Source organism: Caretta caretta, chromosome 1 (genome assembly GCF_965140235.1).
Source record: "Caretta caretta isolate rCarCar2 chromosome 1, rCarCar1.hap1, whole genome shotgun sequence".
In the NCBI taxonomy this organism is placed as follows: domain Eukaryota; kingdom Metazoa; phylum Chordata; order Testudines; family Cheloniidae; genus Caretta; species Caretta caretta.
The window spans coordinates 272260734-272275547 of record NC_134206.1 but is presented as its reverse complement, the minus strand read 5'-3'; the positions used below and the strand labels follow the sequence as shown (position 1 = coordinate 272275547).

General features: G+C 39.3%; 1 protein-coding gene across 6 annotated transcripts in view; it reads right to left on the bottom strand.

Moving 5' to 3' along the window:
* EEA1 (early endosome antigen 1) overlaps positions 1 to 14814 on the bottom strand; it is a 135802-nt gene that overhangs the window by 69939 nt on the left and 51049 nt on the right. For 3 of the 6 annotated variants that reach the window (XM_075124288.1, XM_075124290.1, XM_048835600.2), the window contains 3 exons: positions 11527 to 11682; positions 5285 to 5299; positions 3009 to 3125 (listed from right to left, as the gene is read on the bottom strand). In XM_075124288.1, the coding sequence (XP_074980389.1) occupies positions 3009 to 3125; positions 5285 to 5299; positions 11527 to 11682 (288 nt within the window). The remainder of the gene's footprint in view (positions 1 to 3008; positions 3126 to 5284; positions 5300 to 11526; positions 11683 to 14814) is intronic. The other 3 variants (XM_075124289.1, XM_048835599.2, XM_048835601.2) reach the window with 1 other exon arrangement.

Below are 14814 nucleotides of genomic sequence, written 5' to 3'. Positions count from 1 at the left end.
CATGAAATTAAAGAATTACTGTTAGCTTGAGTTTGGATACAAAAAGATACGTGTGTTGTAAAGGAAGGCCCTGACTAGCAAGTAGAAGGAAAGCCTTGAAAATAATAAGGATAAGGACACAAGGAATAAAATAAGGAAGATGTCTGTTCAAAGAATAACAAATGAGATAAGGGAAAGCTTCTAAAAAGAAGGCCTCTGTTGAAGGATTTTATCTTACAGTTATAACTTTTAAAGATAGTCAGGTCCATTACAGTTATAATATAATTGTAGTTTTCTAATATCTGCCATTTACACTATATATAAGTATTTCCAACAGGGGTAAGTGCAAATGGTTTTAAATAGGACAAAAAGAATCTGTCTTAAAATGAGCCAGCATGGCCCTTCCCACCCCACACACCAGCATTAAAGTCTGTGTGAATCCAGAACAAGCTGTCCGACAGCAAGAAGGAGGGGAGGAAAGGAAGTTGTAAATCTCATCTGAATAAGGACTGGAAATAAGGGGGAATTGTCTCAAATTGGTTTTAGCTGAAGTCAGTAACTGGCAATGACAGCACTTATTTGTTGAAGAGTATACAAAAAGTAAATTCAAATAAGTCATTGCCACTACTTGCCTGACCACACTGGAGCCAACCAATATGGTTCTAAGCACCCTTGGGTTGAGCCCGTTTGTAAATATCTTGATCAAATCCTTATAAATGTTTTGTTACTGTTTGGATGTAGTAAACTGCTTATTATTGAGGCTTTTTAAGCTTGTTAAGAGCAATTGTTCACACACCATTTGGCCTTTGGATTTAATAAAGGAATTTGTGGTTAAATTAGAATTTGGTGGTTTCCCACATTAATAAATTTCAAATATTAATAATTCCAACAAATGGGGAGAATTTTTTCACAGGCCTACCCTAAATGACTAATGTTGCCACTACATAAATAAATAAATACAACACAAACACAAATGCACACACAGAAAATTATAATCATATATAATACAAATACATTCAAATGTTTTATATGTACACAAACATATGTTATAATGGGGAAACAACCATAAAACTGTAAAAAAAAAAAAAGGTCTCTGATTTGTTTTTCTGTCTCCTCTTTCTTGTCTGTCTCCTTTTACTATTTTTCCCCACTTCTTTAGGGAATACAGTAGAACCTCAAAGTTACAAACACCTTGGGAATGGAAGTTGTTCATAACTCTGAAATGTTCATAGCTCTCAACAAAACGTTATGGTTGTTCTTTCAAAAGTTTACAACTGAACATTGACATAATACAGCTTTGAAACTTTACTATGCAGAAGAAAAATGCTGCTTTTAACCATCTCTATTTAAATGAAACAAGCACAGAAACAGTTTCCTTATCTTGTCAAATCTTTCTTTAAGCTTTCCCTTTGTTTTTTAGTAGTTTACGTTTAACACAGTACTGTAATGTATTTGCTTTTTCTTTTCTTTTCTGTCTCTGCTGCTGCCTGATTGCATACTTCTGCTTCCAAATAAGGTATGTGGTTGGTCACTTTGTAACTCAGGTGTTCGTAACTCTGAGTTTCTATTGTATTCATATGTATTCATTTATATATTACATATGCAATAATGCCAACTCTGGATTTTATCATAAAATTCTGCAATATTTGCTGTTTCTCTGAAAGCCCCAGCTCTTCAAGCTGAGAATCTCAGATTTTATTATAAAAAAATAAATAAATAAGTTTCTACCCTTCACAGTTGTGAAAAGCCTCCAAATGTTACCTGTGTGTGACCTGAAGGCTCAGGAACCAGAGGGCACATAAAAAGAACTCCCAAAATTATATAATTTCTTTTTAAATGTAATTATTTTTAAGCCAATCTCATAATATTTTGGGAACTTACTAATGATTTTTTAATGCTTGTTTTGGCAATACTATACATAGTGTAAATGGCAGATATTAGAAAACTACAATTATATGATAACTGTAATGGACCTGTCATAAATATAAAGGGAAGGGTAAACCCCTTTAAAATCCCTCCTTGCCAGAGGAAAAAAATCCTCTCACCTGTAAAAGGTTAAGAAGCTAGGATAACCTCGCTGGCACCTGACCAAAATGACCAATGAGGAGACAAGATACTTTCAAAAGCTAGGAGGAGGGACAAAAACAAAGGGTCTGTGTCTGTCTGTGTGATGCTTTTGCTGGGGACAGAACAGGAATGGAGTCTTAGAACTTAGTAAGCAATCTAGCTAGATATGCGTTAGATTATGATTTCTTTAAATGGCTGAGAAAATGAGTTGTGCTGAACAGAATGGATATTCCTGTCTGTGTGTCTTTTTGTAACTTAAGGTTTTGCCTAGAGGGATTCTCTATGTTTTGAATCTAATTATCCTGTAAGGTATTTACCATCCTGATTTTACAGAGGTAATTCTTTTTTACTTCTATTAAAATCCTTCTTTTCAGAAACTGAATGTTTTTTCATTGTTCTAAAGATCCAAGGGTTTGGATCTGTGGTCACCTACGCAAATTGGAAAGGATTTTTACCAAACCTTCCCCAGGAAGTGGGGTGCAAGGGTTGGCAGGATTTTGGGGGGAAAGATGTTTCCAAACAACGCTTTCCTAATAAAAATAAACCCAGATAAACGTTTGGTGGTGACAGTGGAAGTCCAAGGGCAAAGGGTAAAATAGTTTGTACCTTGGGGAAGTTTTAACCTAAGCTGGTAAAAGTAAGCTATAAGGTTTTCATGCAGGTCCCCACACCTGTACCCTAGAGTTCAGAGTGGGGAAGGAACCGTGACAGGACCTGACTATCTTTAAAAGTTATAATGTAAGATAAAATCCTTCAAATGTACTACTGTAAATTTATTACCCCCTTCAGGCTAATCGGGATAGTGAACAATCAGGAAAGGCTTAACTTTTGATGCCACAATGATGTATTTTGTTAAACTCTTTGGTTAACACTCTGAAATGCAGTTTGTGACACAAGAGCCAGATTGTACATTTTCATATAAATACAGGTTTTACAAATGTGAGTAATAATAAAACTCTTACCTGGTTTTTCTGTTCTAATTCATTAACTGAACTTTGAAGTTTTTGTTGTTCCTGCACATACACAGCAACCTCCTGAGGGCCTTTTGCAAGCTCAGCCCTTAGTTGATTTATGGTGGCCTAAATAAAAAAAAAGTTATGATTAATAATAATTTACATTGATAGCCCAAATATAGACAGGAGGTCTGGGGTGGGGGTGGGGGTGGGGGCAAAATATAAACCAGCTTTCAAAAAAGAATGTGTCTTTAATTAGCATGAACTACATGTGCAAATTTTGGCCCATGGAAATACCGGGGAAGGAAGGATCCCCTTGCTGAGATCCTTTCACGTCATCCCATCAGGAAGACGGTTGTTTGGCCTCTCCAGTGGAAAAGGCCAAGGAGCCCACCCCCAAACCTGGCAGATCCCAAAGGATCTGCGTGGAGGCCTTGTGTCTCCCATAGCTCCGACCGTCAGGGGAACTGGGATCCCTTGGCTCCATTTTCAGTGGTGTTGCCAAGATCTCTACCCAGCCAGGAAGGATGGTCAAGTGGATAGGGCACTAGAAGGGACTTAAAACGCCAGGTTCATTTCCCAGTTCTGCCACTGACTTCCTGTGTGAGGTTGGACAAGTGACTTAAGGTGTTTTTTTTTCCCCTCTCATGCTGATAATAGCTCATCTTACCTGATCTCTCTCGTTACAGTGTGTATGGTAACTCCCATTGTTTCATGTTCTCTGTGTATATAAAATCTCCCCACTGTATTTTCCACTGCATGCATCCGATGAAGTGAGCTGTAGCTCATGAAAGCTTATGCTCAGATAAATTTGTTAGTCTCTAAGGTGCCACAAGTACTCCTTTTCTTTTTGCAGATACAGACTAACACGGCTGCTACTCTGAAATTAATCTACCCTGTATCTCATTTCCCCATCTGTAAAGTGGGGATAACAGTTCCCTACCTCACAGGAGTGATGTAAGGATAACTACATTAATGATTGTGAGATGTTCAGATACTACAGTAAGGAGGGCATAAGTACCTTAGACAGATAACAATGGCTGCCCTAGGCTTTCCTCTTTAAGGGCTAATTTCTGTGAGACAGATGCACAATGTGCATCACCTAGTCCCCATCTCCTCCCCTGGCAAAGACCCCAGACTGCAGAGAATCTCAGCATCGCACACAGGAAATGGTGAGGGGGGAAAAAGAGTGGTGGGGAACAAGGTGATGTGGAAGGAAGGAAATAAGTGTGTGGAGGATCCCCTCCATGCATGGATTTAGGCGGCATGATCTGCTCCTTAAAATGGAGGACAAAGGAAACTGCTTTTAATAAAATGTGAGTTAATACTGAGCTTCCTAATTAAGATGCGTCTGAAGCAAACCATCCAATGGCTAACAAGTCCAATTCATATGCTTTTACTCTTTGTTTTAATCTTTCTGCAACAAAGATACTGAGAAACATCAGCTTTCTGCATTTTAAAGATGAATGAGGAAAAATAAAATGCACGTTGTGTTTTACCTTTGAGACACATAGTACACAAATGGCATTATTTGTTATAAATGCTTTTCCTTCCCCTAAGTTATACTAGCCACAGATTTATGGTCACAAGTACAGATGTTAATTTGATCATTTCCTTTTTTTCAGAAAAAGAATAGCACATCTCATGAAAGTTTACACTATTTTGTGCATGTAACAAAAGTTACCAGAAAGAAGCAGCAGCCCATAAATAAAGACGAATTACTTTGTCTTGTTCATAAAATAGGATACATTTTGGGGAAGAGCAAAGAGAATGTATAAACATATTCATTGTAAAAATATATGTTGCTATTAACGCTAACTTTTCATAATGGCACATTTTATACTGCTGTAGTTGCAGAGTTGTTGCTAAAAAACATGGGATCTCTACTGTGCAAATGCACTGTTTTGTGAGAGTATCCAGAAAAGTACACAGACATTTTGTAGAAGTGATAATGCAAATGCAAAAATGCACACATTTGTCAAACACTATTGCAGCTGTTTAAACCAAAAACAGAACAAGAACCTACAAAGAAGAGTTACTGTAAATATATTTCAAGATATAGTTCTGGCAGCCATTGTTCAAAAAAAAAAAAACACTCATGTTTAGTTATTAAACAGGAACAAAGTGAGGTTGAATAATCGTTTAAAACATATGCTGGCTGATGTGTTTATTTGATTAATAAACCAATAAGCAAACAGGAACACATCTGTTTAACAAGGTCTTGATGTTATCTTGAGACTGCAGAATTACAATGCAATGATAAAAAGCTTTCACCAAAAAATTACCTCAAATGTAAGCGTCTCCATTAGAAAGCAGAAAAAATAAAATAAAATGATGGATGAAATGTGGAAACAAGTAGTGATCAAAGTTTTAGGTACAATTCTTCAAAATCTATAGTCAAACATTATCTTTCTATGCCTTTATTTAAAGAGACAATCTTGACTTTATCATAACAAAGGAACTTTATACAGAAATACTCATTTATTTGTGTTAATACCCTCTACTCATGTTAATGTGCACTGGAAATAATATCAACAATCTAGCAGGTGTCTTATGCCTTGTCTCTTATGCCAGGTAGGCAATTATCCCATATATAAATAAGTGAAATGAGTCCCTGCAAAGATTCACACACATGCTAAACTTGACTGCAGTGAGACTATCCACAGTGAATGAAGCTAAGCACAGTGTGTGAAGTTAAACATGTTTTTCCATTGATTTCAAAGGCTTTTGGAGAAGGTCTTATGTGTTTTAGGTGCTGAACAGAAGATTTATTATGTGGGATTCACTATAGTGAGAAACTAAACATGGGATAATTATGAGGATCCCAAAATCAAATCTAATCTAACGAAGACAGCAACCTGCCATCTTTTCAAGTATAACTCCATAACAAGCACAACATACAACAGCCAGTGAATAAGAAGGCGAGACGGTGAAACGCAAAAGAAGAGCTCAGCATACAGCTGGATCAGTGATTTTTAAATATGAAAAATTAGAATTCTTTCAAGAGTTTTTAATTAGTTAATGCCAAAATGAAAATTTAGTTCCATATGTTGCTCCTTACTTTTAATCCTTAGCAATGAAGGTCAAAAAACCCAAGCACAAGATGACAAACACAAAGCCAACAATTAGAGCAGAAATGTCACAAATATGGAAACAGTAAATTTTTTCACCTCAAAACTCCTTAGTTTCTAAGTATTTAAAGGAAAAAATCCATTAAAAACAGTAAGATTTTTTTTCTTATTCTCTCAATTCAGGCTATACAGTTCTCTTTTTTTAAAATTACATTCTCTGGAAACCGATACTACGAACATGAGAAGATATGGTTTGAGTTCTTAATGCTATTTTAGTTAGATTCTCAATCTGCACTCTCAGCATTCTAAGCAAAAAGATCAAGGACTGTGTTATAGTTACAGGATGAGCTGTGCTTCAGACCCCTTTTGATCCCTCATGAATGCATCCGTCTGGAGACGGGTTTTACTACCTTCACCCCTTTTTTGGTGGAACCACGCATTCTACCTCTCTCAGAATAGGTCTCTGGGCTGCAGCCCCCTGTTCACCAACCACGTTAACACAACAGGCCCAAGTGTGTTTAGCTACTGTAAACCCTTTCCCTCCAGGGTCAGTGACATGGGCTGATTAAAGTGACTCAAATAGCTTCTTCAAAACAAGGAATTTTTTATTCACTCAAGGGTGCACAGCAAGTAGAGAAAGAGATAAAACAATAAAAGGCCTATACACCTGGGTCTTACCTAAAATTTATTCTTTCTGTGCAAGTTTTATGTAAGTTCCACTCAGCCCAGCCACCCCTACTGCTGATTTGGGAGAGACAGAAAGCCCTTCTACATTCTGTCAATGTCTCACTCTCAGAGGGTACGTCTCCACTGTGTTTTAAAACCCATGGCAGCAAGTCTCAAAGCTCGGGTCGATAGACTCTGGCTCACGCTATGGCACTAAAAACAGCTGTGTAGACATTTGGGTTGGGGCTTTGAAGCCCATGTTAACATGGCTGGTAAAAAGGGGAGGCTGTGGCCCACCTCCTCACCCAGGCCTTAGAGTCCTAGCTCCAACCCAAGCCGCAACATCTGCACTGCTGTTTTTAATGCTATAGTGCGAGTCCATGTCTGTAGACCCAGGGTTTGAGACTCGCTATGATGGATTTTCAAACACAGTGGAGACATACATACGGAGACTCCTCTTCAACCACTGCTGCTTATTCACTCCCCCGCCTTTCTAGGCTAGGGTCTTCCATGGTTTAATATCCTTTTGAAACTAGGCTTGAGCCTGGGAGAAATTAACCTGCTAGCCTGCTTGAAGCCAGGCAGATGGGCATTTCCCAATTAAGGGGCCCTTCACTGTTCCCTTAAGGACCCTTTGTATTCTCTCTGGAGGTATCTTATCTCTGTAATTGTTTCATTTACCATTAGTTCCCTCCTAACAGCCTCCTTTGATTTAATTCCATGAAATCAGGCAGCATAATATCCAGCAGGTAAACTGAGGCAAATGTGATTGTCAGAAAATAATACAGATAACTCCCTCATGCTCCACAGACTGAATAGTCAGAGACTGAATTACTCTCTCAACCCCAGAAGTGATCCCTCAAGAACAGGGCTGAATTACGGGCATGGGGAAGCTTTCACCACCATTACTATACACATTCCATGGGTAGAAGCTTCAGTTTCCAGTGTTCTCAATCTAGCACTTTTACAAACACATTTTATTAGTTTTAAAAAGCTAAGTGGAATTCAGGCTACTGATTTTAAAATCTGTTCGATCTAATATCACTTCTCATAGACAGCAAAGTTTTATTTTAATGTAGTTTACCTGTCTCACATTACAGTCACTGATATGTTAAAGATTATGACACAGAGGAGATAACATTTTATAGAAGAATGAATTACCACTACGTATTTTAACACTTAAATTGTACCAATTGTCTTTGGTTCACTTTAAATAGTAACGATCCAATTTTTCATAGATAGCTAATTTCACTGCAAACACACAACTGGAAATTTAGTCAATATTTCCCTCCCCCAGCCCCACCAAGATTTCCCATACATAGGCATGAGAATAACTAGTGACACCAATAAAAAGAAAAGGAGTACTTGTGGCACCTTCGAGACTAACAAATTTATTAGAGGATAAGCTTTCATGAGCAACAGCTGATTTCATCGGATGTATACAGTGAGCTGTAGCTCACGAAAGCTTACCCTCTAATAAATTTGTTAGTCTCTAAGGTGTCACAAGTACTCCTTTTCTTTTTACAGATACAGACTTAACACGGCTGCTACTCTGAAACCTGTCATAGTGACACCAATGCAACCCTTCTCCCCTATATCTGCTACTACATCCAACAAGAGAGATAATAAACATTAGATTGTTTCTGCTAAATGATATGCAGTGAAATAGTTAGCCATTTTGATATGTAACTCCATCCATTAAGATGAACAGCAACAGTTCATATTTCTGTTAGAGCTAGTTTTGCAAAATCTGGCAGACATCCCTTTATGTTCAGTTTACACTTTCAGATGGTCTTTGAAACATACAAACTAGATAGCCAACATTTTGAAATGAAAGCTTAAATTCTGAAGTACAATTGTGCTATACTCAAAAATGAGGCAGAAATTTACATGGCCATATAACCAATTAAAGTAACTCCCCACTTAAAGTTGTCCTGGTTAACGCTGTTTCATTGTTACGTTGCTGATCAATTAGAGAACATGCTCATTTAAAGTTGTGCAGTGCTCCCTTATAATGTTGTTTGGCAGCCGCTTGCTTTGTCCACTGCTTGCAGAAAGAGCAGCCCGTTGGAGCTAGCTGGTGGGAGCTTGGAACCAGGATGGACCGGATGCCCCCCTAAGTTCCCTGTGCAGCAGCCGCCAAGCAGGCATGTCCTCCTGCCCCCCATCTCCATAGAGTCCTAGTTCATCATTTAGCAGTAAACCATTCCCTGGGAAATATCCCACCCTCTTCCACCCTCTGACTCCACCACCTCAACCAAGCTTCACAATCATCATTGCTGTGTACTGTATTAAACTGTTTGTTTAAAACTTATACAGTGTATATACATATATACAAAATATAGTCTTTTGTCTGGCGAAAAAAATTTCCATGGAACCTAACCCCCCCATTTTGCATTAATTCTTATGGGGGAATTAGATTCACTTAACATCATTTCGCTTAAAGTAGCATTTTTCAGGAACATAACTACAACGTTAAGCGAGGAGTTACTGTATACTCAGGGCCCCAACTGCAACATTCCTTTCTTCACATACATGTTTGATCAAGCCTGTGAATGGCTTCTCCTTAGTCTAAATATTTTAAAACTTGAATAAGAAAATACTGGACTTATTGTTTGGTATAATACTGTACTCTTTATACAATTCATGTGGCCCCATGAATGCCTTGTACAGTCTCTGCAGGGCAAGGAAAGAAGAGAAGATGACAAGAACCCTGAGGAGTTTAGAAACAGTACAAGGCAGAGAGAACTGGTTACTCCACACATCTCTAAAGCTCTGCAGGGGAGAGGAAGGAAGGAGGAGCTGGAATCTATAGAGCTCCGAAATTCCACAGGGCAGATGAACCAGGAGGGTGGAGGTGGGGGAGGGCTTAAAGGGGTCAGTTATTCTGCACCATTGCAAAGGTCTCTAGAACAGCATGAACTGGGGTAACTTGCAAAATGTATAAGCTTCTCTGAGCTGTACAGGATAGGGAAATACATAGTCATGGTGGAGTGGGGACCTTGCAGAGCTCCTGAGTTCCATATTGGCCCTATACTCAAAAGAAGGAAATTAACAGACAGATAAATTTGTTACTTTTAGCACAAGCATCTCCTCACCAAAATTTTTTGATCCAAGCCAAAAATTACAACAAGATTATAGGTGTTAAGATTGCTACCTCTCGCTGAAGTGCAAACATATTCACACCAAGGACTGTTCCAGTTTAAGAAAGCCTAAGCATTTAAAAGTCTGGAATGAATAGTTAAAGTAAGGTAGATACGTATTCAAGTATCCTCACAGTTCAGATATTCTCTGAAACAAACATGCATGTGTAAAAATAAAATCACATTGCACATTCCAAAAACAACCTTAATTCAGACTTCCATTATCTACCCACCTAACATTTAACAGGAAATGCTTATTGGAACAACAACAGTTTTGAGAATATTTGAAATCACTGATTACAGGTCAAAACACCAAACATTCTCCAAGTTTCTTTGACCCCCTTTCTCTTCTTCCTAGGTGATTAGGTAATGTAGTAACTTCATTTAATCAAAAGGGTATACTGAGATCTGTGACCTATTGAGTAGAGCATGATTGGGGAAATATTGTTAAGTATTTTCAGACCTCTCAACACTGGTCTAATTCTGCTCCCATTGAGTTCAACAGATGCTGGTTAGGCCAACACTGAGCACTTCTGAAAAACTTCTGAAAAACCCACCTACAATCTTACCTCATATGGAACGTGAAGTCTCACTTTGAAAGGATAAACAGGAAAAAAGGGCATGGGGAGATACAGGGCTATATATTTCCAGGACATATAATTAAGGTGGAAGTAACAGATTTTGTTTTCAACCTCAGAATGGAATAGTGGACGAAGAAAAATAGTTGTGTCTCTGGTCTGACCATGAAGGATGAGACATGATATATTGGAGTTTCTTGGCCAAAACAGGTAGTTGGGACTGGCAAGAGCTTAGTTTCTGGTTTGTATATGGAGGATAATAGGCAAAATGTTGGTTTCTACAGCCAATAATGAGCAGGTGAACTGAAGGATACTGTGGGGTAGGAGGGCAGGGGGAGTATGTGAGTGATTTTAAGGTTTGTAATTTATATGCAAAATATAGATGTGATAAAGGGTAAGTGTCAAAAGGCTTCTGATTAATAGGTTAATGCTGGGTAGAAAAATGGCACAGAATTTACACTGATTAAAAAAAATCACAATGCATATTCTACAAACACATGTACATTTATTTAAGGGACTACAGGAACTGTGAGAACATTTAAATAGTTATCTACCTTGCATTAATGGTTCATTTTCATATATTTTATATGCTATGGAGGTTATTTAAAACTGTAACCCTGTTTTGTAAACATATGTTTCAATTTTAATGTTAAGTAGCAACCCTAACCTTAGGTAACAATTAGTTTCTGTCTCTGTATTACAGTACACAATTTAGGAAAGCTCAAAATATTTTTTCTCTTTTTGAGGCAGAAATTTATTGCTCTGTTTCCGTGCCTCACTGGAGAGACCACTACATATGCCAGCAGGGGAGGTTGCTTCTCCTCTACATGGCTGTACAAAACTAACTTTTCATGCTAAAAAGAGAGTTTTTTTAAAACGATTTTATTGTCTGGATACCAATGCACAGATTGTATCAACCTACTCTAATCTAATGAAACACTCCCTACCAGACTAGTTAGGGAAGAAAGCAAAGTTCTATTCAGTGTGATGGATTAACATTCATCATTATCATTTGAAAATCATGGGAAAGCTAAAACATGTTCTACGCCTTTTTGTTTGGCTTCATTACCTCCGAGTTTGCGTGCTCTGCCTGCAAACGCTTGCACTCATCTTTCAGCTTCTCTGATTCTCTCTCACGCTCCAAAGTCATCTTGTCCATCAATGTCTGAACTTGGACCAGCTCCTTCTTTAGAACAGAAACATCCTCCACACCAGGTCTTTGCAGCTGAAAGGCAGCATAACAATAATTACTACCTATAAGGATTTCTAATACTGACACATATGTTTTCAGATTCGCTTCATATTCACTCTCTGCAAAAGCTTTCAAATTCATTTCTTAAGATTTCCTGCTGAAACTATTTTAAGTTATTTCCAGACTCTTTATTTTAAGATACACTTTCATTTTTATCTAAACAGAGAATGATATTATTTATCAGTGTTTTTATTATATATATTGCTGTAGCACCCAAAGCACCTAATCAGGCGTGAGGCATTAGGCACTCTGTTCACATTCATAAAGACAGAGTCCCTGCCCTGAAGAGCTTACAATACAAAAGAACAACAGAACAGATGAGGAGTGGAAGGAAAAGATAAACCTTACAGGCAAAGCAGCCAGGGTGGTAATCCCAGCCATACATCACAGAGACAAGGTGGGTGAGGTCATATCTTTTATTGGCTCAACTTCTGTTGATGAGAGAGACAAGCTTTTGAGCTTACACAGAGCACTCTGTCAGGTTTGGGAAATGTACTCACAATATCACAGCTAAATGGAAGGTGGAACAGATTGTTTAGCCTAGTAGTTAACACATATTTCCAGAGATCATTCAAGGTAAAGTGGGGAAGGAAGGGTTAGTGGGTTATAGATTGCTGTAATAAGCCATAAATTCAGTATCTCTATTCAGTCCATGATTTTTTGGAGTCTAGCAAAGTTATGAATTCAGAAATCCACCCCAAAGCACATTGCCAAACTCATCCATTTCATCCTCACCCATAACTATTTTACATTCAGCAAAAAAACAGTCCTTTTGCCAAACCATGGGAACAACCATCGCTACTAAGATGGTTCCCCAATATACCAACCTCTTCAGAGGCCACCTTGAAGAAGAATTTCTGAACAAATGCACCATGAAACCAATGATATACCTGAGATACATGGATGACATTTTTATCCTCTACACAAATGACCTAAACTCCTCCACAACGTCAACAACCACCACCCATCCACTAAACTCTCTCTAGAACAGTGATTCTCAACCAGAGGTCCGGGGGCCCGAAGCAGGTTTCAGGGGGCCCAACAAGCAGGGCCGGCATTAGACTTGCTGGGACCCAGGGCAGAAAGCCGAAGCCCCACCGCCTAGGGCTGAAGCCCAGGGTTACAAGCCCTGCCATCCAGGGCTGAAGCAGAAGCCCAGGCAACTTCACTTTGCAGGGCCCCATGGTGTGGGGCCATGGGCAATTGCCCTGCTTGATACTCCCTAATGCTGGCCCTGGCTTTTTTATGCAGAAAAACAGTTGTTGTAGCACAGATGGGCCATGGAGTTTTTATAGCATGTTGGGGGGGCCTCAGAAAGAAAAAAAGACTGAGAACCTCTGCTCTAGAACACTCCCACACGAGCATCAACTTCCAGGGTATCACAACCGGTTTCAACAATGGAAGCCTACAGACAACTATATACAATAAATCCACAGATTACCACACCTATTTTCACAGATCCAGACACACCAAGAAATCTGTTTTCTATAGCTAGGCACTCAGATAGCATAGAATGTGCTCTGAAGAGAAAGTCCAGGATATATACATTTAAAACCACCTTCACCAAGCAAGGACACTCCACCAGAGAAGTAGATAGCATCATGGAATGGGCCATCCAAACACCCTGAGAGAACCCGCTTCAATATAGAAATAAAACCCCCTCTGACCACACAACTCTACTTTCCACCTACCACACCACACTAAAACCCATACGGGGTATATCATCAAACAACTACAACTCATACTCAATGGGGACAACATCCTGAAATAAACCTTCCTTGAACCTCCTCTTCTGGTCTTCAAACAACCCCGCAACTCCTCTCCAAGCTCATCATCAGACACAAGCTCCCTACAGATCAGGGCCCACCAACTCAAAGTAGCACCAGACATTGTCAGAACAGATGCAAAACTGTAGACATATCTCCATTTCTGCTATAATCAACACGCCCCACAACACACATTTCAAGGTCCATGAGTCCTACACATGCCTATCACAACATATGGTGTACTTCATCCAGTGCAGTAAATGCCCCAATAACAACTATATGGGTGAAATGAGACAATCACTATGTTCTCGAATGAACTCTCACAGAAAAACGATAAAAGACAAAAACATGGTAACACCCATGGGTGAACACTTTTCACAAAAGCGATCGCTCTATATCTGACCTATCTGTCCTCTTCCTCAAAGGAAACTTTCTTTCCTTTTCTTTCTTTCAGAGGCTTGCTTCCGGCAACTCACAGAAGTTACTAGATCACAGGCCCTGGTTCTCATGGGAGACTTCAATCACCCGGATATCTGCTGGGAAAGCAATACAGTGGTGCACAGACAATCCAGGAAGTTTTTGGAAAGTGTAGGGGACAATTTCCTGGTGCAAGTGCTGGAGGAACCAACTAGGGGCAGAGCTCTTCTTGACCTGCTGCTCACAAACCAGGAAGAATTAGTTGGGGAAGCAAAAGTGGATGGGAACCTGGGAGGCAGTGACCATGAGAGGGTCGAGCTCCGGATCCTGACACAGGGAAGAAAGGAGAGCAGCAGAATACGGACCCTGGACTTCAGAAAAGCAGACTTTGACTCCCTCAGGGAACTGATGGGCAGGATCCCCTGGGAGAATAACGTGAGGGGGAAAGGAGTCCAGGAGAGCTGGCTGTATTTTAAAGAATCCTTATTGAGGTTACAGGGACAAACCATCCTGATGTGTAGAAAAAATAGTAAATATGGTTGGCTTAAGAGTGAAATCCTTGCTGATCTTAAACACAGAAAAGAAGCTAACAAGAAGTGGAAGATTGGACAAATGACAAGGGAAGAGTATAAAAATATTGCTCGGGCATGCAGGAGTGAAATCAGGAAGGCCAAATCACACCGGGAATTGCAGTTGGCAAGAGACGTTAAGAGTAACAAGAAGGATTTCTTCAGGTATGTTAGTATGTTAGCAACAAGAAGAAAGTCAAGGAAAGTGTGGGCCCCTTACTGAATGGGGGAGGCAACCTAGTGACAGAGGATGTGGAAAAAGCTAATGTACTCAGTGCTTTTTTTGCCTCTGTCTTCACGAACAAGGTCAGCTCCCAGACTACTGCACTGGGTAGCACAGCACGGGGAGGAGG